Below are 22,080 nucleotides of genomic sequence, written 5' to 3'. Positions count from 1 at the left end.
TTCCTTGTAGCATCTTCAGGTTTTTAACGACACTCTGAAAGACAGAGGTTAAAATAATATTTTCTTCAAAAATACTTTAGTAAGTATAGAAAACTCTGGGACACTTTAATGCAGAATTAATATTGCTACATATTCCTTTTACACTGAGTCCATTGTGCATCGTCAAGAATAAATTGCCCCAATTAAATGACATATAAAGACAGGGAACTCTTAGAATGTTTATTAAATCGAAGATTTACAAGAAGGACAGTGATGAATAAAAGTGAAATTTTTCAATCAGGAAACATGAAGTTTCAATGTGTAAGCGTTTATATTCAATTTCATTTTTTTTAAATCTTCCCCTTTAAAATTATATCATAACGTGTGAAGCACTGGTGAGATCTATGTCACCAGAAATTCCCAGCTTGCTGATTTCCTGGAGATTTTTCATCCGATGATTGTACTGCAACAAGTGAGCATCATTGACCGCAACCTTGAAGTGGTCAGATTCAACCAGCACTTGTATCTGAAATAGCACATAAACAAAACTGTTAGAAATGCTCTTAATTTCAAAACCAATCTGGCCTGAGCTGAGAATGTCCCACATTTCATCTTTATAATCATGCGTGGAACTGACTAAAGTCCAAGAAAGGAACCCTGGGGGGCGCCTGTGTGGCTTACTCGGTTAAGCATCTGCCTTCAGCTCAGGCCATGATCTCAGGGTCCTGGGATCGACCCCACATCCGGCTCTCTGCTCAGCAGGGAGCCTGCTTCCCCCTCTCTCTGCCTGCCTCTCTGCCTATTTGTGATCTCTGTCTCTCTGTCTCTCTCTCTGTTAAATAAATAAATAAAATATTTTTTAAAAAATAAATAAAGATAAGTTGAAGCTATAAAAGTAAAGATGAATAATGTGTCTCCACAAAAACAAAGTTTTTGTATGGCTAACCCCTAAAAGTAAAAATATAACCATATCAAGTACTGGTGAAGATGTGGAGAGAAAGGAACATTCATGCACTCTTGGGAATGTAAATTGGTGCAACCACTTTGGAAAACAGTATGGAGGTTCCTCAAAACATTAAAGCTAGAAATACTACATGATCCAGTAATTCCAGTACTGGGTATGTACCCAAAGAGAATGAAAACACTAGTTTGAGAAGATATATGCACCCCTATGTTTACTGCAGCATTATTTATAATAACCAAGATATGGAAGCCATGCAAGTGTGGACCCATATATGATGAATGGGTAAAGAAGATGTGGTATCCATACATATACCATATATATGTGCAATGGAATATTACTCAGCCATAAAAAATGGAATCTTCCCACTTGCAACAACATGGATAGACCTACAGAATATTATGCTAAATGAAGTAAGTCAGAAAGAGAAAGACAAATTCCATGATTTCACTTACATGTGGAAACCAAAAATTCAAAGGAAGAAACAAATGAACAAAAAGCAGAAACAGACCCATAAATACAAAGAACAAACTGATGGTTGCCAGAGGGAAGGGGCAGGGTACAGGGATGGACAAAATGGTTGGAGGAGAGTGGGAGGTATAGGCTTCCAGTTATGGGACGAATAAGTCATGGGGTAAAAGGTATAGCATAGGGAATACAGTCAGTGGTATTGTAATAATGCTGGATAGTGACAGATGTAAGCATAGCGTAACAGAGATGATGGTCACTGTTGTACACTTGAAACTAATGTAACATCCTGTGTCGACTGTACTTCAGTAAATAAAATGAAAACAGAATACCAAAGAAGGAATTCTCTAATAGAGTGGCAAATGTTACTAAGATTGATAATAACCAGTGTGGGCCAGAGTAGGAGAAACACTCTTCCAAAAGTTAAGTAGTGAACAGGTTTATCCTTACAGCCTTGTGAAAACAGCACTTTGGCAGTATCTTATCTAAATTTTAAATATGTACATTCTTGAGGGGCGCCTGGGTGGCTCAGTCCGTTAGGCGTCTGCCTTCAGCTCTGGTTATGGTCTTAGGGTCCTGGGATCGAGTCCAGCATCGGGCTGCCTCCTCAGCAGGGAGCCTGCTTCCCCCTCTCCCTCTGCCCCTACCCCCACCCGCCTCTTGTGCTTCTCTCTCTGTCTCAAATAAAATCTTTTAGAAAATATGTACATTCTTGGAATAAAATTCTTGTTCTAGGAAGCAAAGCTTTATAAGGACCATTATTACAATATTTTAGCAAAATAAACATTTCAGGTTTTATTTGTTTGGAATATTTCCATACTCCAAATTATCATCCATAGGACACTTATCTAAATAATGAAATACTATTAAGTAACAATGTTCGAATATGAGAATATGTCCACCAAATATAGAATCTGGTCCCTATAAGTCTCTGCCCTTGAGGAGCTTACAGTCTAGTAGGGTTTTTTTTGGTTTTGTGTTTTTTTTTTTAAGATTTTATTTATTTATTTGACAGAGATCACAAGTAGACAGAGAGGCAGGCAGAGAGAGAGAGGGAAGCAGGCTCCCTGCTGAGCAGAAAGCCTGACGCGGGACTCGATCCCAGGACCCTGAGATCATGACTTGAGCCGAAGGTAGCGGCCCAACCCACAGAGCCACCCAGGCGCCCCACAGTTTAGTAGTTTTAATGCCCACTCTACTGTCAACCTAACCCAACACTGCGGACCTAGTATTTGTTAAAGCAGTGCTTAAAAATAAAAAGTGTGTTGGGACAGTTGGTAGAGCATGTGACTCTTGATCTTGGGGTCATGAGTTCAGGGGTAGAGATTATTTAATAAGTTTTTAAAACAAACAGTGCTGTATGTAATAGAAAATACTAGAAAGATATTAACCAAGTTGCAGACTTTGTGAGGTTGGGAGAAATGGGAAAAGATGGAAGTCTTTCTAACTTGAAAATCTATAAACTTTTTTTTCATAAAACATCTTAATTTTAGAATTTTAAAAAATTAGCTTTGATTGCCATGCCAACTATGTTGTATTAAGGTACTAAGTCTCAGCCCAACTATACCATTGAGACCTTCTGCCCTTTTCTTCCTTTTTTAAGTACACTCCATGCCAAGCTTGGAGCCCAACATGGGCCTTGAACTCATGACCCTGAGATCAAGTCCTGAGCTGACATCAAGAGTCATACACTTAACCGAGTGATCCACATAGGTGCCCCCTTCTGCCTTCTTTATTAAAGATGCTATTTTTCTCATTTCCAGAAAAGCTTAAACTCAAAGGTTTGATAACAGGGACAATGGTGAAGGGGAGGAATGGAGCTGGGGAATGAATGGGCCAGTCCTGTTAAGCCTGATCCCCCGGGATAGGGAGCAGATGTGCCAGTTAGGTGTCTCAGAATAGCTGAGAAATTCATTTCAAGTACCTTGTGGTGGTAGAGTTATTCTTCCCTGAGAAATATGCATTATCAATATATAATGGTAGCAATAACTTACTTTGAATGGTTTACCACTTTCGAATGGGAAAGTCGCCTGTCTTTCTTCCTTTCCCCAGATGTTATCCAGCTTTGTATTGCAAACAATGACTCTCTTGTTGTCCTCATTGAAGCGTGGGTTAAAGTGGAAAGCAACATCATTCCCTCTCTTGAAATCTAAAGCAAATCTGTTTTAAAGCAAAGACCAGAGTTAGTAAAATGATTCAACTTCGTGTATCTGTATCAAGTGGAGAACATATAATTTTCTAAAGATCTGATTTTTTTTAATAAATACAGGAACATTTTCAAATGGAAGCAAACAAACCAGAGTATGGCTTCAACCTGGAAAGTATACGAGGCCTAGTAGTTGATGTATTCTTGTAGTATCTGAAAATAAGCAAGGCACTACATGTTCCATTTTTTTTTTGCCTCCTTGTCTTTGGTAACATGATTCCATTCAGCTGTCATTCCCTCTTTTCTGCCTCTACTATGAAAACTGGTCAAGGGTTCCTTACAGAAACCTGGGGCCACTTTGAGGGCACTTTATGCTATACATGGCGAATAATAATGCTTACCTCTTTCCTGCCCTGCCAGTTACTTTTAATACCTACTAAAGGCAAGCCAGTCACGTAAAACAGAAGCCATAAAATACCTGACTTCCTTATAGTTAACCAAAACCTAGTCCTAAAATAACAAGAAGAAGATAACATCATGTACAGTGTCCTGTTGCTAAGTTGTAAAGTCATGGTAATAAATGTGATAAACATTCCCTGATGTGAGGTGGAATTAATGGAAGAACTGGCTTAACTCTTTGACCTTGTTCCTTCTCCTTGGATGTTAATGCAAACACAAGGCCTCGGACTGTTAACGTATTAACCCTATCCCTCAGCTTCTCCAAGTGTGCTCCATGGGGCCCCAACATCAGAATCAGCTGGGGCTCTTGTTTGAAAGCAAGGTCTATACTCTAGACCTATTAACAATGATTCCTTGGGCATTTTCATTTACCCAGTAACAGACACATACAAACACAACTATATCTTCCAGTAACTGAATGCCCAGGGAGAGGATCCATATAGTCAGATGGCAATAGTATTTGTATTTGACCCATATAGTCAGATGGCAATAGCATTTGTATTTGTATTTGGCTATATTTTCTCTGCAGGGAAAAGGAAGATCTTGCCATCTCTATTGCCTTAAGCATTCTTCCCATCCAAGTACTAACCAGGCCCGACCCTGCTTAGCTTCCGAGATCAGACGAGATCGGGTGCGTTCAGGGTGGTATGGCCGTAGACCTTAAGCATTCCTTTTTTCAGGTAATTCCTCACATAGATTTTGCAAAACCAAGCAACCATTTTTTCAGTTTATTACCATCTTAACCATTTCCACCAAAATGAGTTTTACTCGCCACAGTCTCTGTCTACACCTCTAGCGTTACTGGAACTAAAGTTTCTAGTGCAAAAACCCTCAATGAGGCAAACACACCAGTGTGGTTCTGTGTGACCGTGGCTGGGGGAGGAGAGCAGACATTCACAAACTACGAGTGTGGGGTGCCCAGGATCGGGTGTGCTGGGTTCTGCGTTATTTGGGAAGGAAAATGGATATGGACATAGGCGGGGGATATATACATTTCATAATTGGCTGTGAGACAAGCTTTATTGTGCAGGTAAGCACTGTGATTAGAGAAGCTGTAGAGGCTGTGTGGAACCAAGTGGGGGCTTAGGGTACTGGCTACCGCATAGAAGCAGAGAAGGCTCGCTGGAGGTGCGCCTGAAAGGGCTAGCTGGATGTAAAATGATTACGTCAGAGGCTGAGTCCATTTCCTGGTAAAAGAAAAGGGGGTTTCCCATTGATCCACCAGGAGCAAGGTGACAGAACTCACGGGGGTTGTTTATGGATTCTTGGAAACCTGTGTGCATAGCTTGAATTGGTACCTTTCGTGTACTGTCTATAAACCCCAGAAACACAGATTACTTTATGGCTGCAGGAGCTTTAATGGTACCATTAACCTTGGGGACAGGCATACTGGATGTCTTCAGGATATCCCAAACCTGCTTGTATTACATGGAATATATTACATTCCATGTATTACATGGAATATAACCAGTGGTGCTAACAAGGCAATCATAAATCAGCATGGATTGTCCTAAATTAGCTCAGAGGCTAACTCCGTCCTCGCTCCCCTCCATCCAACCAGTTCCCATGGCAAAGGTTGACTTCTTTTGAGGAAGTCTTTAACTTGTAGGATCTTTTCAAATCTTTGCATAAATTGTGTCTACCCAGAAGACCGACGTTCCCCCATCCCACCACATAACAACCGCAGACCTGGCTGACGCCAGAGGAATCTGTGACACAGCTGATGTGCCCAGTAGGAAGGCAGAAGTGGCAGTCAAGCTCACCAGATCTGAGACCGTACGTACTGTGACTGCACCACTGCAGGGTGATCTGTGCAAATCGAGTGGTACAATGTACAAGCTCTCAGATCAACTCAAAATGACGTCCAGTGCAATCTTGGTGTTTCTGACCTTAATTTTTGATGGGCATCTAAATATAAAGGGCATGCCTGGTTTTTTAGACAAGATACGGCTCAGAGGTGGAGGGACAACCAAGCATTACATTTCAAAGGCTGTCTTTCCCTTGAACTCTAAGGTTCTCACTGCCAGGAAGAACCTAGGTTTTTCTGTATGGGCCGTCTGCTCTTTCTCTTTGTCCTCACAAAGCAGAACTGTTTCAAGGCGCCTGGGTGGCTCAGTGGCTCAGTCTGCCTTCAGATCAGGTCATGATCCTAGGGTGCTGGGATCGAGTCCCACATAGGTCTCCCTTCTCGATAGGAAGCCTGCTTCTCCTTCTCCCGCTGCCTCTCCCCCTACTTGTGCTCATGCTCTCTCTTTCAAATAAATAAATAAAATCTTAAAAAAAAAAAAAAGTAGAAATGTTTCATTGTGGTTCTGGGAGAAAAGCAAGATTTAATGAGGGACACTTTGTCCCTTGGTGGGAACACACACTGATTTATAGGATAATCCCATTCTATGGTATAGAATTCTCAAGGCATAGTTCTAAAAATTTATTAAAATTCAAAATAGATGACCCTTTATTCAAAAAACAATTGACAAATACGTTAGAGTTGCTAATACTGTTCTTACCTGTTTGCATTGGGCTTCGTTGTGCCGAGAATTGTTATCAGCATGCGAGGCATGACTCCCCTAGGCAAGGGCAGGTCATAAGGTACAGTCTGGGAACAAAAAATATGCAAACATCAATAAAAAGTTATGTCTTCTCGGGGAAAGAAAGAAAAATAAGTTGCTGATGTGACTAGCACATAACCCTAATTTAAGCCGTTTTTCCAGACTCTCTGGTCACCCTACCCCGAGCCTGAAAGGACAAGAATTCCTACATGCACAGGTAACACTCAAGAATAAAGCCATCCTGGGGCACTTGTGGCTCAGAGGGTTAAGCCTCTGGCTTCAGCTCAGGTCATGTTCTCAGGGTCCTAGGATCGAACCCCATGTTGGATCAAACCCCCTGCTTAGCAGGGAGCTCGTTTCTCCCTCTCTCTCTGCCCGTCTCTCTGCCTATTTGTGATCTCTCTCTCTGTATCAAATAAATAAATAAAATCTTGGGGGGGAAAAAAAAAACAGAATAAAGCCATCCAGGGGTGCCTGGGTGGCTCAGTCGTTAAGGGTCTGTCTTCGACTCAGGTCATGATCCCAGGGTTCTGGAATCAAGCCCCACATTGGGTTCCCTGCTCAGCGGGAAGCCTGCATCTCCCTCTCCCACACCCCCTGCTTGTATTTCCTCTCTTGGTGTCTCCCTCTCCGTCAAATAAATAAATAAAATCTTAAAAAAAAAAAAAAAAGAGGGGCGCCTGGGTGGCTCAGTGGGTTAAAGCCTCTGCCTTCAGCTCAGGTCATGATCCCAGGGTCCTGGGATCGAGCCCCGCATTGGGCTCTCTGCTCAGTGGGGAGCCTGCTTCCCTTCCTCTCTCTGTCTGCCTCTGTCTACTTGTAATCTCTGTCTGTCAAATAAATAAATGAAATCCTTAAAAAAGAAAAAAAAGAATAAAGCCATTAGGGCAGTGGGGTGATGCCTGGGTGGCTCAGTTGGTTAAGCATCTGTCTTCAGCTCAGGTCATCATCTTGGGGTCCTGGGATCCAGTCCCACATCAGGCTCCCTGCTCAGCAAAAAGTCTGCTTCTCTCTCTGTCTCTGCCCCTCCCCCTGCCTCTGTTCTCTCTCTCTCTCTCTCAAATAAATAATTCTTAAAGATAAAATAAATAAGTAAATTAAAGAATAAAGCCATCAGGGGCGCCTGGGTGGCTCAGTGGGTTAAAGCCTCTGCCTTCGGCTCAGGTCATGATCCCAGGGTCCTGGGATCGAGCCCCGCATCGGGCTCTCTGCTCAGCAGGGAGCCTGCTTCTCCCCTCTCTCTCTGCCTGCCTCTCTGCCTACTTGTGATCTCTGTCAAATAAATAAATAAAATCTTAAAAAAAAAAAAAAAGAATAAAGCCATCAGTTAATTGGTGCCAAAGACACACCATATTCCCTTTTGGAGCACTGTATCTCTCATTACTAAGGACATCCCAATCTATAATTAATCCACTTGGACTATTTTTCGGAAAGGCTTAAACTAAATCTTGCAATCAAGAAAATTAACATTTTTGTGCTACTCTTCTTTTTTTAAGATTATTTTTATTGAGATAATTATATCTATGTCAGTTTTAGTTTTATGACTTTGTGCCACTCTTAAGAGCCTGATCACGTAACATACTCATCGCGATCATTTACTCCCTGAGGGTGGGCATTGTGTCCCATCCGGGGACTCGTGAATTCTTGTGAGTTCTACTTACATGGCATCAACAGGGGGGTCTGATATTAAATATTTGTGGAATAAACACTTTTCATTTAATACATTCTCTAATTCTTCCAGAAAAATGCATTAACCATCTAGTGCAGGGTGCTGTAAATATTCCCAAAACTCCCTTTGGCCTCTTCTCTCTTCCCTTCATAACTTTTCCCCCCTGGGTGCAACCACCACCCAGGTCTTTTCTCTTGGGCCCCATACCTCCTCCTATCTGAATTTCCCACAGATGCCTCAAATCCAACAGGTGTGAACTGGAATTGTCTCTTCTTCCTCACCCCCACCCCCAAACCCCACACATCAGGTCTCCTTCCTGAGTTCCTGGTCTGGGCTGACCCGTGGCTGGTTCTCTAATTGTCGAGCCTTGAAAACCCCATCATCCCTGACTGAGACGTAACCACGAGTTCCTGGGGTTCTTCCTCTGCAACCTCTCTCACATCTGCCTCTCCCTTGCCACAACCTCCACGTCCCCATCTGTCTACAAATGACTAACTGTGGTCGACTACTGCCTGACCAATGCTGCCCATGCTTCCGGCACCTTCTCTGCACTCTCTTCCAAGCTGACCTAAAAGCAAGTCAGACACCTCCTGTGCCAACGTCCATAGGCTCCTGGAAGGGTCTGATCCCATGCGGCTACTGAACGCTTTCCCCACATCTGTATATTATCTCCTGACTAGACTAAACATCTGGAAGAGAAGGATTGGTGTCTGAGATGTGTCTAGAGTCACCACAGGGTTAGGTCTATACACTTAGAATTCACTTACTAAAGTGGGTTTTAATCTAAATGAAAATTCAATCCTTAGATCACAAAATTATCTTTAGAAGGTTTTTCAAAACCACATTACCTTGGTTTCCCTACACGTTCCCTCTGTGACCCCAGACAAGCTGTATAACTCTCTACTGTCCCCTTTCCTCGTGTGTAGAGTAGGGACAGTAACAGCATCTTATGGGGCAGATATAGGGGTAAATGAAATCATCCACGTAGAAGCACACGGCTGGCATAAACTATGTACTCAGTGTTTATTAATAATAGTAACCAAACTGTTCCCCCATTTCTACAATCTTAACTTCATTTATATTAAGGCTGCTTTACAGAGATGTCTTCAAAAGACACATTGACTTCTCTTTATACTAACAGTACACATCCTAAACTCAATACAATGATTTTTTTCTATTGGGCTGACATACACCTTGGCTGGTCCTGGAAGAGGGGCTCTAACCTGCGAGTTTAAAGCTTCAGGTCTCTCTGAAGCCCTATGCAGGTTGGTGCCCAGAGCCAGCTCCCAACCAAAGCACAGCAAAGTAATGGCACCAGCGCTCCAGACAACACTGTGCTGGTTCTTCATTAGCTTTGTCCTGATCACAGTAAAGTCTATGAAGTGTCTAGTTCCATCTTACCAGTGGTCCAGCAGGGATGCCAAAGGCGCCAGCAGCGGGCTGGGCTCCAGGAGCACTTGGCTGTCCAGGAGGCGGGTAGGCCCCAGGCCCACTCGGTTGCCCAGGGTGGGGTCCTGGTGCAGGTGGTCCAGGATAAGCAGGAGCTGTTGGGCCAGGGTAGGCTCCTGGAGGTGCCTGTCCAGGATAGCCGCCAGGAGGGGCCTGCCCAGGATAGGCTCCTGGAGGGGCCTGTCCAGGATAGGCTCCTGGAGGGGCCTGTCCAGGGTAGCCACCAGGAGGGGCCTGTCCAGGATAACTGCCAGGAGGGGCCTGTCCAGGGTAGCCACCAGGATAGGAGGCCCCTGGGTAGCCCCCTGCTCCAGCAGGCTGGTTTCCCCATTGACCAGGCCATCCTTGAGGGTTTGGGTTTCCAGACCCAGATAAAGCATCATTAAGCTAGAAAGAAAGACATCAACAATTACAGGATGAATACACTTACGAAAACAGAATTTTCAGGAAAATAGGAATATGTGATATCTAAGAAGTAGAGTGATATATATGGTAAGGGTATGAAATTCATATCAATAAAAATTTTCCACCTATTAAATAGTTCACAGTTTCTAAGACTAAAATTAGACTTTGGGATTATATATGCTTCATCATTTTATTCTTTTTTTTAGTAGTAATAGTTCTTTTTTTTAGTAGTAGTAATGTATCAGTACTGGTTTATTAATGGTAACAAATGTATCATGCTAATGTAAGACATTAATAATAGAAGAAAGTGGGCGTAGGGTATACGGGAACTCTTCATACTATCTTTGTAATTTTTCTGTAAATCTAAAACTATTGTAAAATTTCAAAGTTTTTCTTAAAAGGCCAGATCATGTCATTAATTAAGTGGGATTCCAGATTGATTACTGCCTGTATAGGAAGAGAGCCATATAGAAAATGGAAAGCAAAGCAATTCACAGTTCTCAACATGAATTGTTTTCCCATAAAGAATGCACTTCTTTGATGGATTATAATTCTAATGATTGCTATTTTTTTCTGGGCTATATAGGGTCAATATATTAACTACACAGTAAAGTTAATATGACTATCCAATGGCATTGACTTTTCCTTGCAAAGAACAAGGATGACTTAAGAAATCTCCATCCTGGTTTCACAAGACCGTTCCAGAAAAGGATTTCTGGAAGGTGTAGTCCCCTTCTTAGTGGCTCCCAAAGGGCTTCCCGCCCCATTTCTAATCTCTAGCAGAACCACAAGCCTGTCCCCGGCAGCCACATCAGGTACACGGCCAAGCACCGTGGTTTCTGATATAGGCCTGTACTTGTCTTATCTGTGTTTTTTTGATCATGGCTCATCACAGTCGAGCAACTACATGGTTCAGATGAAAAATACCCTACAGTAGGTGGTCAGGGTGATGGGCCTGAGTTCCCATAGTTCCAGGAGCTCCGTGTTTGACAGCGAAGAGTCAGTTCTGCCATATTCCCAAGATGGCAATGTACTGTCAAATCCCTCCTTCTCCTTGCCTTGTGCTGATCACAGGGCCTCTAACCCCTGCAGACGGTGGTTTCCAGGCTTCCAGATGAGTCTGGCTAAGGGGCAGCTTTGGCAGGAGATTAAAGAGTGGGAAGAAGGGAGACGCCAAGGTAGCTCCCTGCTCCTTTCTGCCTCATGGGGTGTCTGGACAGCTGCTGCATCCCCTGCCTCCCTTTATTCTTGCTTCCCATCATCTCAGATCAGGGAGGGTTGCCTTTCACAATTTGCCGAAGTCAGGAACTAGCCTTCCCCTGTGTAAAAGCACATCCTCTCTAACTGACATGAGAACAACAATCCAGAAATCAGGATGCTCAGACAGCACCAGGATTCCCTTTGCTCGTATTATTTCTCAGCTCCTGACCATGGAATCCCCCTGTCTCTGTCCCAGGCTTACTGTTAGTGAGTCCCAGGCCTCTATCTGCTTGGCTCTCTCCCTGAACCTGCTGCTAGAAAAACAAGACGTCAGCTAACAAGTCCTCATTGGTCAGTTATGGCCAGAGGAAGCTGCAGGGTGAGAGAATTAGAAGGGGATATCTGGCGGTAAGGGGATGTCTGGTGGCAAAGAAGAAAGCCCCCAACCTCCATGGAATGTATATTATGGTAAGAAAACAGACATAAAACACTTACTGAAAAACTGTCTGCCATTTTCCTGAAAGGGGGGGAAAAAAGATAGGTTATCATTTGATCTTAGAAGATTTCACCAGTTTCCATATAAAGATAACATCATAAATAGTTCATTGGGCAGTTCTAGATGATCTACAGGCATTCTTCTAACCAAGCCAGTCTATTCCCCAAATATACCTCAATCAGGAGTGTGGAACCACAAAGGAAACTCTAGCAGGGATGCACTCCAGCTACATCACCAAGCCCAACTTCACTCCTAATTTTAACCTCTAATCATACTAGCTTGTGTTCTGAATCCTGGAAGTAACAAGCCACACAACCCAGGAGAGAGAAGAACAAGGAGGACAATATTCTGCCCCTTTCCTTGGTAAAAACACAAACAGTCCTGGTTCATCTGTGGTCCTCCTCACCTTCCCTCCTGGGCGCCTTTTCCACCACCTCTTAAAAGCTCTTCCTATCACGCCCCTCCCCTCCTGTTCACAAGATCAACCCCCATGCCCTCTTCCGGGTTTTAGCAGGAAAGCAGAGTTGATTGATTCCTACAGAGATTTGAAAACCAATGTCCCTAGATGTATTTGCTGCCAATTACTTATTCCATTGCTGCTCTGGGCCAGGCACTCTATGGGCTCTCACCTGGGTTGGAAGATGGATAGGCCGGGATCTGTACGCTCAAAGGGCTCACATACCAGTAGGGATCACAAGAGATCGACACTGTGTGCCAGACTGTGAAACAGGAAGTCACAACTAGAACTATTACTTCTAAGAGGGGAAGAGGTGGTGGTGTTTGAGCTAAGCCTTAAAGGAGAGGTGAGATCCAGGTGTGGAGCAATAAAGAAGAAAGGCAGGTACAAGAAGCTCCATTTTTCTTTTTTAAAAGATATTTGTTCCTCCAAACAAAACTCTGACAGTCTAACAAACTAAAGAAAAAAGAAAAGAAGAGAAGAGGAAAGGGGAGGAGAGGGGAGGGAGAGGAGAGGAGAGGAGGAAAGGAAAGGAGAAAGGTGAAAGGGAAAGAGAAAAGAGAGGAGAGGAGAGCAGAGGAGAGGAGAGGAGTCAGGCAATGCGGAGGAAAATACTTTTGGGTAGGATGCTACCAAACAGAGTTGGTTTGCCCAAAGCTGACTCAAGGGGTAGCCTTGACACGTCATTCCTGCTTTCTCCTGCTCCTCTCCCTATGCCAAGTCTTCAACCATTTAAGCTGTTTTACACCTGTTCCCACTGCACATGCTCTGGCAGTGAGGGAGGAGGGCAGCTTTGGACTCTTGAGGCCTGGGTGAGTTTTCTTGGTTCATGATCACTTGTCCTATAGCCAGTGACCTGGATCTTAAATAATCAGAATCTCTTTTCCCTTGAGTTGCCCACTTATGATATTTACTTAATTATTTTAAGAAATGATATTAGCTCCAAGGGATCCTAATTGATAGGTCCTAAAAATCTAAAATATTAAACTTTTCGGTAAAAAAAAAAAAATAGGCAGAACTCCTCTTAGGACTTAAAGTCCTCCATTTTTACATATCAGACTTTATCATACTCTGCTGTTATTTATACCACAGTTAAATATTACCTTGTGTTAAGGGTATTTTGTTTTGGTTTTTTGCACATCTCTTTTTTAAATCTGGGTATTCTCAAACATATCTGGAAGTTTAGGGTATCACCACATCCATCTTCCAGCGTGGGAAACTGCTGGCAATTTGACTGGGACTTTCCCAGGGCTTCCATTCCTGGGTCTCCTAGAGCATGTGATCTTTTTTTTTTTTTTTTTTTAAAGATGTATTTATTTATTTATTTAACAGAGAGATAGAGATCACAAGTAGGCAGAGAGGCAGGCAGAGAGAGAGAGGAAAGCGGGCTCCCTGCCAAGCAGAGAGCCCGATGCGGGGCTTGATCCCAGGACCCCGAGATCATGACCTGAGCCGAAGGCAGAGGCTCAACCCACTGAGCCACCCAGGCGCCCCAAGCATATGATCTTTTAAAGAGAAGTCAGGTGCTCCTCTGCTTCTGCTTCCTTCCCCAAAAGTCTTCCGCTGCTTAGAAAAGTGTGCTGCCATGGCAGGAAGAACTTGAGAGAAGCACTGTTACAGAAAAGGAAAAGAAAGCATTTTTCTTTCTTTCTTTCTTTCTTTCTTTCTTAAGATCTTAAGTTTAAGTAATTTCTACACCCTCACGTGGGGCTCAAACTCACAACCCCAAGATGGAGAGTTACTCATTCTACCAACTGAGCCAACCAGGTGCCCCAGATCTTTTTTTTTTTTTTTTTAAGATTTTTATTTATTTATTTGAGAAAGAGAGCAATTGAGAAATAGAGAGAGAGCAAGAGTGGGGGCTGCAGAGGGAGAGGGAGACGCTGACTCCCCGCTGAGCAGGGATCCCTAGGAGGGGCGTGATCCCGGGACCCTGGGATCATGACCTGAGCCTAAGACAGAAGCTTAACTAACAGCCACCCAGGTGCCCCTAGAAAGGGCATTTCTGAAGAAAACAAAGCCTCTCTCATTTTGGAGGCCAGTATGAAACAATCTTGAACTTCACGGTGGGCAGAAATCCTTTGATTACCCAAACTTCTTCCAGTCCTGCACAACATACCAAAGACCCAGACATAACTTTGTAAGTGTTTTGTCTTAAACATTCCTATTCTGTAAAGGCTCTTTCCCAGCCTCAGCATCACTGACATTTCAGGTTGGATCCTTCGTGGGAGCTGGAGCCTTTTTGTGCAGGGCAGCGCCCACGGCTTCAATCCACAAGACACCTGGGGGGCGCAGTCGTTGGGCATCTGCCTTCAGCTCAGGTCATGATCCCAGGGTGCTGGGATCCAGCCCTGCATGGGGCTCCCTGCTCAGCAGGAAGCCTGCTTCTCCCTCTCCCACTCCCCCTGCTTGAGTTCCCTCTCTCGCTGTGTCTCTCTGCCAAATAAATAAATAAAATCTTTAAAAAAAAAAAAAACAACACCAAGTTTCGAGCAGCACAATACCCCACCTCTCAACTCTGACAACCAAAAATGTCTTCAGACATTGCCACACATCCTGGGGGATGGGGGGAGAGGGCAAAAGTGTGCCTGGTTGAGAAACACTGGTCTAGGCTGACCGGCGTGTGTATCCCTACAGAAGTGTAGATACACAGGTCAATAAAAACTAAAAAGGTAGTTTCAGTAGTTAGCTAAATCTGTACCATGGGCCTAATAAGGTGTCTTATTAACAAAACTCCAACAAAACTAAGATGTGTTTAAAGGTTGATTACAACTAGAAACTGAAGACAGCATCACCAAAATGTAACATTTCTTCTTCAAGTCTCTGCTCAAATATATTCAGCTTATTTTCAGCTCCAACAAAAACAATTTGAGAAGCAAAGCAGATTTCACTTTCTTTCCACAGTGTTTCACATAAAGCCCCAGGTGACAGTTTGAATCACGTTGTGACACACTAAACAAGCCCATTAGAATAATGACACCCTGCATTAATGTGGTGCATTTCCATTTATGAAGCACTTTCCCATACTTTTCCGATTCTCTTTCTGATAATGATCTTAAGAGATTTTCAGGAGAAAGCTAATATTCCCGTTCTAGAGGTAAGGAAATTAAGATTCAGTGAGCTAATATGGTGGCCCAAAGTCATTCTGTTCTTGGCAAGTCAACAACCAGGGTCCAAGCATCCTCACTCTTGACACAGACTCATTTTACACTAAATGTAAAACCTCACTCTTTGAAATCTTAAAGTACAGTCCTTTAAAAGTTTTAATTTCTTCACTCAGAAATTAATCCTCTGACTTATTCATTCAGAACTACATAACATGTTGAAATTGTAAACAAATTAAAAAAAGAGATGTTTTTGTCAGAAAACTAACTTGCTGACTCATTCAGTAAGCTTCAATACACACAGTATTGAATACAAAGATGCCATTTTACACAGTCACTTTGCTAATTATAACCACATTTAAACCAATAAAGTGTACTTCTCCAAAAATTAGGTACGCACTATTTTGATATGTTCATTCTTAAACATCAGTTCTCTTTTTCGAGAAAAGATTATAACCGATACTTTTTTGAAATCAAGGTTAGCAACCTTAGAACTTTAAAAAAAAAAAAATCTGTTTGGATAAATATCTTTCTTCCTTGCCTGGAAAATTTCCCTCTCTCCCTCCCTCCCTTCTTCTTTCTCTCTCTCTCTCTTTCTTTCTCTCTCTCTTTTTTTCTTTCCTTTTAGATGAACAGTTTATTTAGAGACACAATCAAATGTAAAAAAAACCTTCTCACCCTACAGATACTACAGATATGTGAACGCCATCCTGCCATTCCCAGAATCAGAGAATTTAGAAACACCAGAAAAGAAACACTATATTAAAGCAAAACAAAAAATTGAGGAAATACTACCTGAGTCTTCACATTTGGAAAAACCTGTAAGAAGTAATTCAGTGTTGCTTTGGAATAAAGAATTTAAACGTGAGTCAGAATGTAGACCTTTTTAATTAGCTGTTAATTGTAGTTTTCCCTCTAATAAAGAGTGGCTATCTACTGTACTGTGCTATTCTGGTCCACCTAGCAATTAGTCCAGTAGTTGGGGTTCCTGGGAGCACTTCTGTAATTTCTGCTCACAAAGGGCCCTGACCTCTATACAAGCTGAAAGAGGAGTAGATCATAAATGCATTTCCTCAGAACCCAAGGCACTTCCCACACTCCTCTGCAAAGAACCCAGGAGAGCCGGTCTACTTCCTGCCCTTGCTGAAACAAGTCTTCTTTCCAGAGCCAAATTCTGTGATGCTGAGTTGGAATAAAGGAAACGGGTCCTTTACTAGGATTTCCTTCTTATCGTAGTTCCTCAGCATCAAGGAAGGTAAAGTTACTTTGTGCCTCTCAGTTACTGATCGTTTTCCCGCTATGGAAAAGCTCAGTCAAGAGCGAACACGTGATACTTAGTCAGCAGCAAATTGGAAGTTTACAACAGGCCCTTCTCTGGCAGGCTTACCACTCCGAATTTAATCAGAAGAACCAGTTCAGGCACTAGACACCAAATGCCCAGCTGTCCTCAGCAGGAGCCTGTTTCCCAAACCATCACAGGAAAGGGAGGCTATATTTTAGATCAGTTAACCATGAGCCTCAGATACATTACACTTACAGGCCAACTGTATTTAGGGACAACATGAGATGTTCAGGTTATAATACATGAACGTAGGTCTCTGCTACAGTTAAGATGCAGAGTCTGGCGGATGAGGTTCCTGGCAAGTAGGTACCTAAACTATAGGGGAGGCCAACCCTGGCCTTTTGACTCACTAGCAATACGTGAAATCTTTATAGTAAAGCACTGATGCATTTTTGTAGCATAGAGAAACATCACTGATTAAGGACCCCTGCAAAAAACTAGCTTTGGTGGTCAATCTCTCAGGCAGTGTTTCCCCTCTTCTGCTACTTAAGTACCTGGTGAGGCATCCTTCTAGCACATTGAAGCTCAAAACATTCTAAGACCATCATCAAACTTTACCCCAGAACATGGAGTAGGTGCTGATTCTAAGTGTAACCCCCAAATGTTATGAAGTTAGGAAGCAGTTCCCATCTTCCAACAATCACACATGAGATGTCTTCCATTCCTTTCCTAGGATCCCAGAAACAGATTGGGTCACTGTGGTTCAACGATCTTCACTGTCCAGCAACCCAACTCCCGGGAGTCACTTTACAAAGATTCCACAGTATCTGGAATAGGAATCAGTAACTTGCAGTGGAGAGCCTGAAGCCGAAGTCACAGCCTCACCCTATGTGTCCCTGACTCTTTGGCGTTCAGCTCCTATCCCCCAAAGCGGACACCTCCTAGCATCCCCCGCTGGGGCTCTGCACATTCGGACCAACATTCTGCCACACCCTACACGGCCTCAGCACAGATCTGGAATAATGCCCAAATTAGCCAGTCTGGGCAGGGATGAGTCACTGATTTGCAAAAGCTTAGGATGTGCACTGCTCGCCAAACCAGACACATGCCCACTCAGGCCCTGGGGCATCACCATTTTCTGTGGGATCAGCACCCAGAGAGCGGCGGCAGCCCCTGCCCCGCAGGGCCTCGTAGAAGAGCTCCTGCGCCCCCCGCAGCCGGATGCAGCGGCCGTGCAGCTCAGTCAAGGGGCGCAGGAGCCACCTCCAGAGTCCCTGGGCAGCCCCCCGCGTCCAGGAAAGGAGGACCCGTTTCCTAATCCCAAACAGGGGCGGACCGCGGGGCTGGCGGAGCGTGCGTCTCCCCGCCCCCACCCCGCTCGAGGGCTGGACGCCGTGGCCGAGGCCGCCGGTCGCCGCGGAGGGTGCCCCGCGCCGCTCTCCGTCCGCCCCACGAAGAGTGCGTGAGTCTCGGGAAAGCGCGACTAACTTTCCCTGAGTCTCACACTGCGCCCTCTGGGGGGTCAAGGCTACGGACCCTTGCCCAGGACCGCGCCCCCGGCTCCGCACGCGACCCCTAGTCTCTCCGCCCCCGCGCGGGCTTCCACCTCGCCGCGACCCGGCGGCCCGCAAGCTCCCTCCGCGACCCGCGCGCCCGCCACTCACCCGACGCCTCGGCGCTCGCTCGCTTGCTGCGGGGGCGGCTTCTGGTGAGGTGCTGCGATCCCAGACCCGGCGGTGGCTCCGCGCCTCAAATAGGCTCGACCCGGCCCGCCTCTCCCGAGGCGGGGCAGCCGCTCCCGCCCAGCCCGGCCTTGCCCCGGCGTCCCCGCCCCACCGCGCACCAGGCGACGCCGTTCTAGGCGCAGCGGGGAAGCTCCGGGTCTGGAGAGCGGCCGGGGGGACGCTCGGGGGCGGCCCCCCAGCCCCGCAGCCTGCGGAGGGTGTCCTGCGGCCAGCCGCCACCTGGAGTGGGGCCACGTCCACCGCCCTCTCCGGATTCACCTGGTGACTCCTCAGACCGGGATGGGGAGCGTCTGCGAAGCTTTCAGAGTGTGCTTCTTTCAAGAGTTTGGCTGGCTGGCTGGCTTGTTTGTTTTAACCGAGTTTGCTTATTTTCTGCCTGAATTGCAGACATTCTCCTCCTTTCTGCATTTATTTTACCTACATCCTCTCTCTGTATCAAAGCCTTACCAAGAAGTGACAGTGACTGTGTCACTGGGAGGGCCCTGCCAAGTTTTCGGAGGTGCTGGGTGACACAGATGCCGCCCTGCTCTTGACCTTGCATTCATTGCCTTTCTGAACTGCGATGTGGGGACCCACCTCACACCGAGAGCCCCAAATTGTTCTTGTCTGTCTGCTCCGCAGTGCGTCCTCAGCATCTTACCTAGCGTTGGGTGTGTAGTAAGTTCTCGGGAAAGATTTGTTTCGTGAAAGAATGAACGAAATAATGAATCCTTTCCTAGAAAGCCTAGTTGTTTTCTCAAAGACTGGGGAGAGTCCGGATGAAGGAAGGAACAGTTAAACACAAAAGTGGCTTTGGTAAAGGCAGGAATAGGATAAAGCTACCACTCTAAAAAAGGTTCTTATAACAGGGGCACCTGGGTGGCTCAGTGGGTTAAGCCTCTGCCTTCAGCTCAGGTCATGATCTCAGGGTCCTGGGATCCAGCCCCACATCAGACTCTCTGCTCAGCAGGGAGCTTGCTCCCCCCTCCCCCCCGCGGCTGCCTACCTCTCTGACTACTTGTGATCTGTCAAATAAATAAAATCTTAAAAAAAAAAAACACGTTCTTATAACAAATAGCGATTCTTGCAAGAGAGAAGGTACTTGTTAGCATCATTTCACAGGTTAATAACTGAGTGAAATGATTAAGAACCTCCAAGATGGATTTTTTTTTAAGTTCAGACATCCACTCACAGAAGTTAACTCATGAAGGATTAAAGGCTTAATTGTAAGACCTCAAAACATAAAACTCCTAGAAGAAAACAGGGGAAAGTTCCTTGACATTGGTCCTGGCAATGATTTTTCGGATATGACTCCAAAGTACAAGCAACAAAGGCAAAAACAAACAAGTGAGACTACATCAAACTAAAAAGCTGTGTAGCAAAAGAAATAATCAACAAATGAAAAAACAACCTACAAAATGGGAAAAACTATTTGTGAACTATGTATTTGATAAGAGGTTAATCTCCAAAATACATAAGGAACTCATAGAAGTCAATTACAGAAAAAAAACAAATAGTCCTATTTAAAGAATGGGCAAAGGCTCTGAATAGACATGTTCCCAAAGACATAGGATCAACAGGTACATGAAAAGGCATTCAATATCAGTAATCATCAGGGAAATGCAAATTCAAACCACAATGAGATATCTGTTAGAATAGCTATATCAAAAAGACAAGAGATAAGTGTTGGCAAGGATGTGAACAAGGGAACACTTTGTATACTGCTGGTGAGAATGTAAATGGTACAGGCATTATGGAAAACAATACGGAGGTTTCCTCAAGAAATTAAAAATAGAACTACCATATGACTTAGCAATCCTACTTCTTGGTGTATATCCAAAGGACATGAAATCACTATCTTGAGATATCTGCATCCCCATGTTTGTTGTAGCATTGTTCACAATAGCCAAGACATGGAAACAACCTTAGTGTCTATTGATGGATGAATGGATTAAAAAATGTCACACACACACACACACACACACACACACACACACACACACACATATCCAGGCTGTGAGAAAGAAGGAAATCCTGCCATTTGCAATAACATGGATATTATGCTAAGTGAAATAAGTCAAGCAGAGAAGGAAAAATACCATATGGAACCTAAAAGAACTCATAAAAACAGAGTAGAATGATGGTTGCCAGGGCCTGGAGATATGAGAAAAAATGGGGAGATGTTGGTCAAAGGGTAAAAACTTTCAATTATAAGATGAATAAATTCTGGGAACCCAATGTACAGTGCGATGATTATTAGTAATACTACTATGTCATATATCTGACAGTTGCTAAAAGAGTAGTCTTAAATGTTCTCACCACATACAAAAGAAATGGTAATGTGTGATTTGATGAATGTGTTAACTAATTTTACTATGGTAATCATTTCTTAACATATATGTATATCAAAAAATAATGTTAGGAATAATAAGATCTAATATTCATTGAACACTTACGGTCCTTGTACTATGTTAGTACATATATGCCCATACATGGACAAGCCCCCATATACGTACACCCATTTTATTTATTTATTTATTTATTTATTTATTTATTTATATTTTTTCCAAGTTTTTTTAAATCACCTAATGTTCATCACAACAAATGCACTTCTTAATCCCACCCTTTATTTCACTCTTTCCCCCACCAGCCTCCTCTCTAGTAATCATCAGTTTGTTCTCTGTAGTTAGAGTGTGTTTCTTGGTTTGTCTCTTTTTTTTTCCCCTTTGTTCATTTGTTCTGTTTCTTAAATTCCATGTATGAGTGAAATTCATGTAGTATTTGTCATATGGTGTTTGGCTTACTTATTTCACTTAGCATTATACTGTCTAGCTCCATCCATGTCATTGGAAATGGCAAGATTTCATGCTTTTTATGACTGACAAATATTCCACTGTGTGTATATATACCACATCTTCTTTATCCATTCATCAATCAGTGGACACTTGAGCTGCTTCTGTATCTTGGCTATTATAAATAATGCTGTTATAAACATTGGGGTGCATGTATCTCTTTGAATTAATGTTTTTGTATTCTTTGGGAAAATACCCAGTAGTGTGATTGCTGGATCATAGGGTAGTTCTTAACTTTTTGAGGAACCTCCAACTAGAGTGACCTCCTAGAGTGGCCACACCATTTGCATTCCCACCAACAGAGCAAGAGAGTTCCTTTTTCTCCATATCCTCACCAACACCTTTGTTTCTTGTGTTTTTTATTTTAGCCATTCTGACAGGTGTGAGATGCTATCACACTGTAGTTTTGATTTGTGTTTGCCTGATGACCTTTTCATTTGTCTATTAGCCATCCATATGTCCTCTTTGAAAAAAATGTCTGTTCATGTCTTCTGCCCATTTTAAATTGGAATATTTGTTTTGGGGGCATTAAGTTTTATAAGTTCTTTATGTATGTTGCATACTAACCCTTTATCAGATACATCATTTGCAAATATCTTCTCCCATTCTGTAGGTTGCCTTTTAGTTTTGTTGATTGTTTCTTTGGCTGTGCAGAAGGTTTTTATTTTGATGTAGTCCCAGTAGTTTATTTTTGTTTTTGTTTCCATTTCCTCAGAAGACATATCTAGAAAGAAGTTGCTACGGCAGATTCAAATAAGTTATTGCCTAGATTCTCTTCTAGAATTTTTATGGTTTCAGGTCTCACATTTAGGTCTTTAATCCATTTTGAGTTCATTTTGGTATATGGTATAAGAAAGTGATCCAGCTTCATTATTTTGTG

General features: G+C 43.5%; 1 protein-coding gene across 1 annotated transcript; it reads right to left on the bottom strand.

The window, feature by feature from the left end:
• Nucleotides 1–205: 205 nt before the first annotated feature.
• Nucleotides 206–18,359, bottom strand: LOC111161490 (galectin 3). Its single transcript, XM_022525189.1, has 6 exons — nt 18,289–18,359; nt 11,781–11,802; nt 9,633–10,067; nt 6,521–6,609; nt 3,403–3,568; nt 206–505 (listed from the first exon to the last, which is right to left on the bottom strand). The coding sequence occupies exons 2-6, from the start codon at nt 11,796–11,798 to the stop codon at nt 350–352; spliced, it is 864 nt and encodes a 287-aa protein (XP_022380897.1). The 5' UTR covers nt 11,799–11,802; nt 18,289–18,359; the 3' UTR covers nt 206–349.
• Between the last annotated feature and the right edge of the window lie 3,721 nt (nt 18,360–22,080).

Source organism: Enhydra lutris, unplaced genomic scaffold (assembly GCF_002288905.1).
Source record: "Enhydra lutris kenyoni isolate GAN:26980312 unplaced genomic scaffold, ASM228890v2 scaffoldscaffold4, whole genome shotgun sequence".
NCBI classification, from domain to species: Eukaryota; Metazoa; Chordata; class Mammalia; order Carnivora; family Mustelidae; genus Enhydra; species Enhydra lutris.
The sequence above is the reverse complement of the archived record's forward strand: the minus strand, read 5'-3'. Positions and strand labels throughout refer to the sequence as shown.

Excerpts from the sequence above, each read along its gene's own strand:
- LOC111161490 (XM_022525189.1), bottom strand. Across the intron at positions 6,610-9,632 it reads GCATCCCTGCTGGACCACTG|ACTGTACCTTATGACCTGCC; the intron begins GTAAGATGGAAC and ends TTTTGTTCCCAG. Across the intron at positions 506-3,402 it reads AAAGTGGTAAACCATTCAAA|ATACAAGTGCTGGTTGAATC; the intron begins GTAAGTTATTGC and ends GTGCTATTTCAG.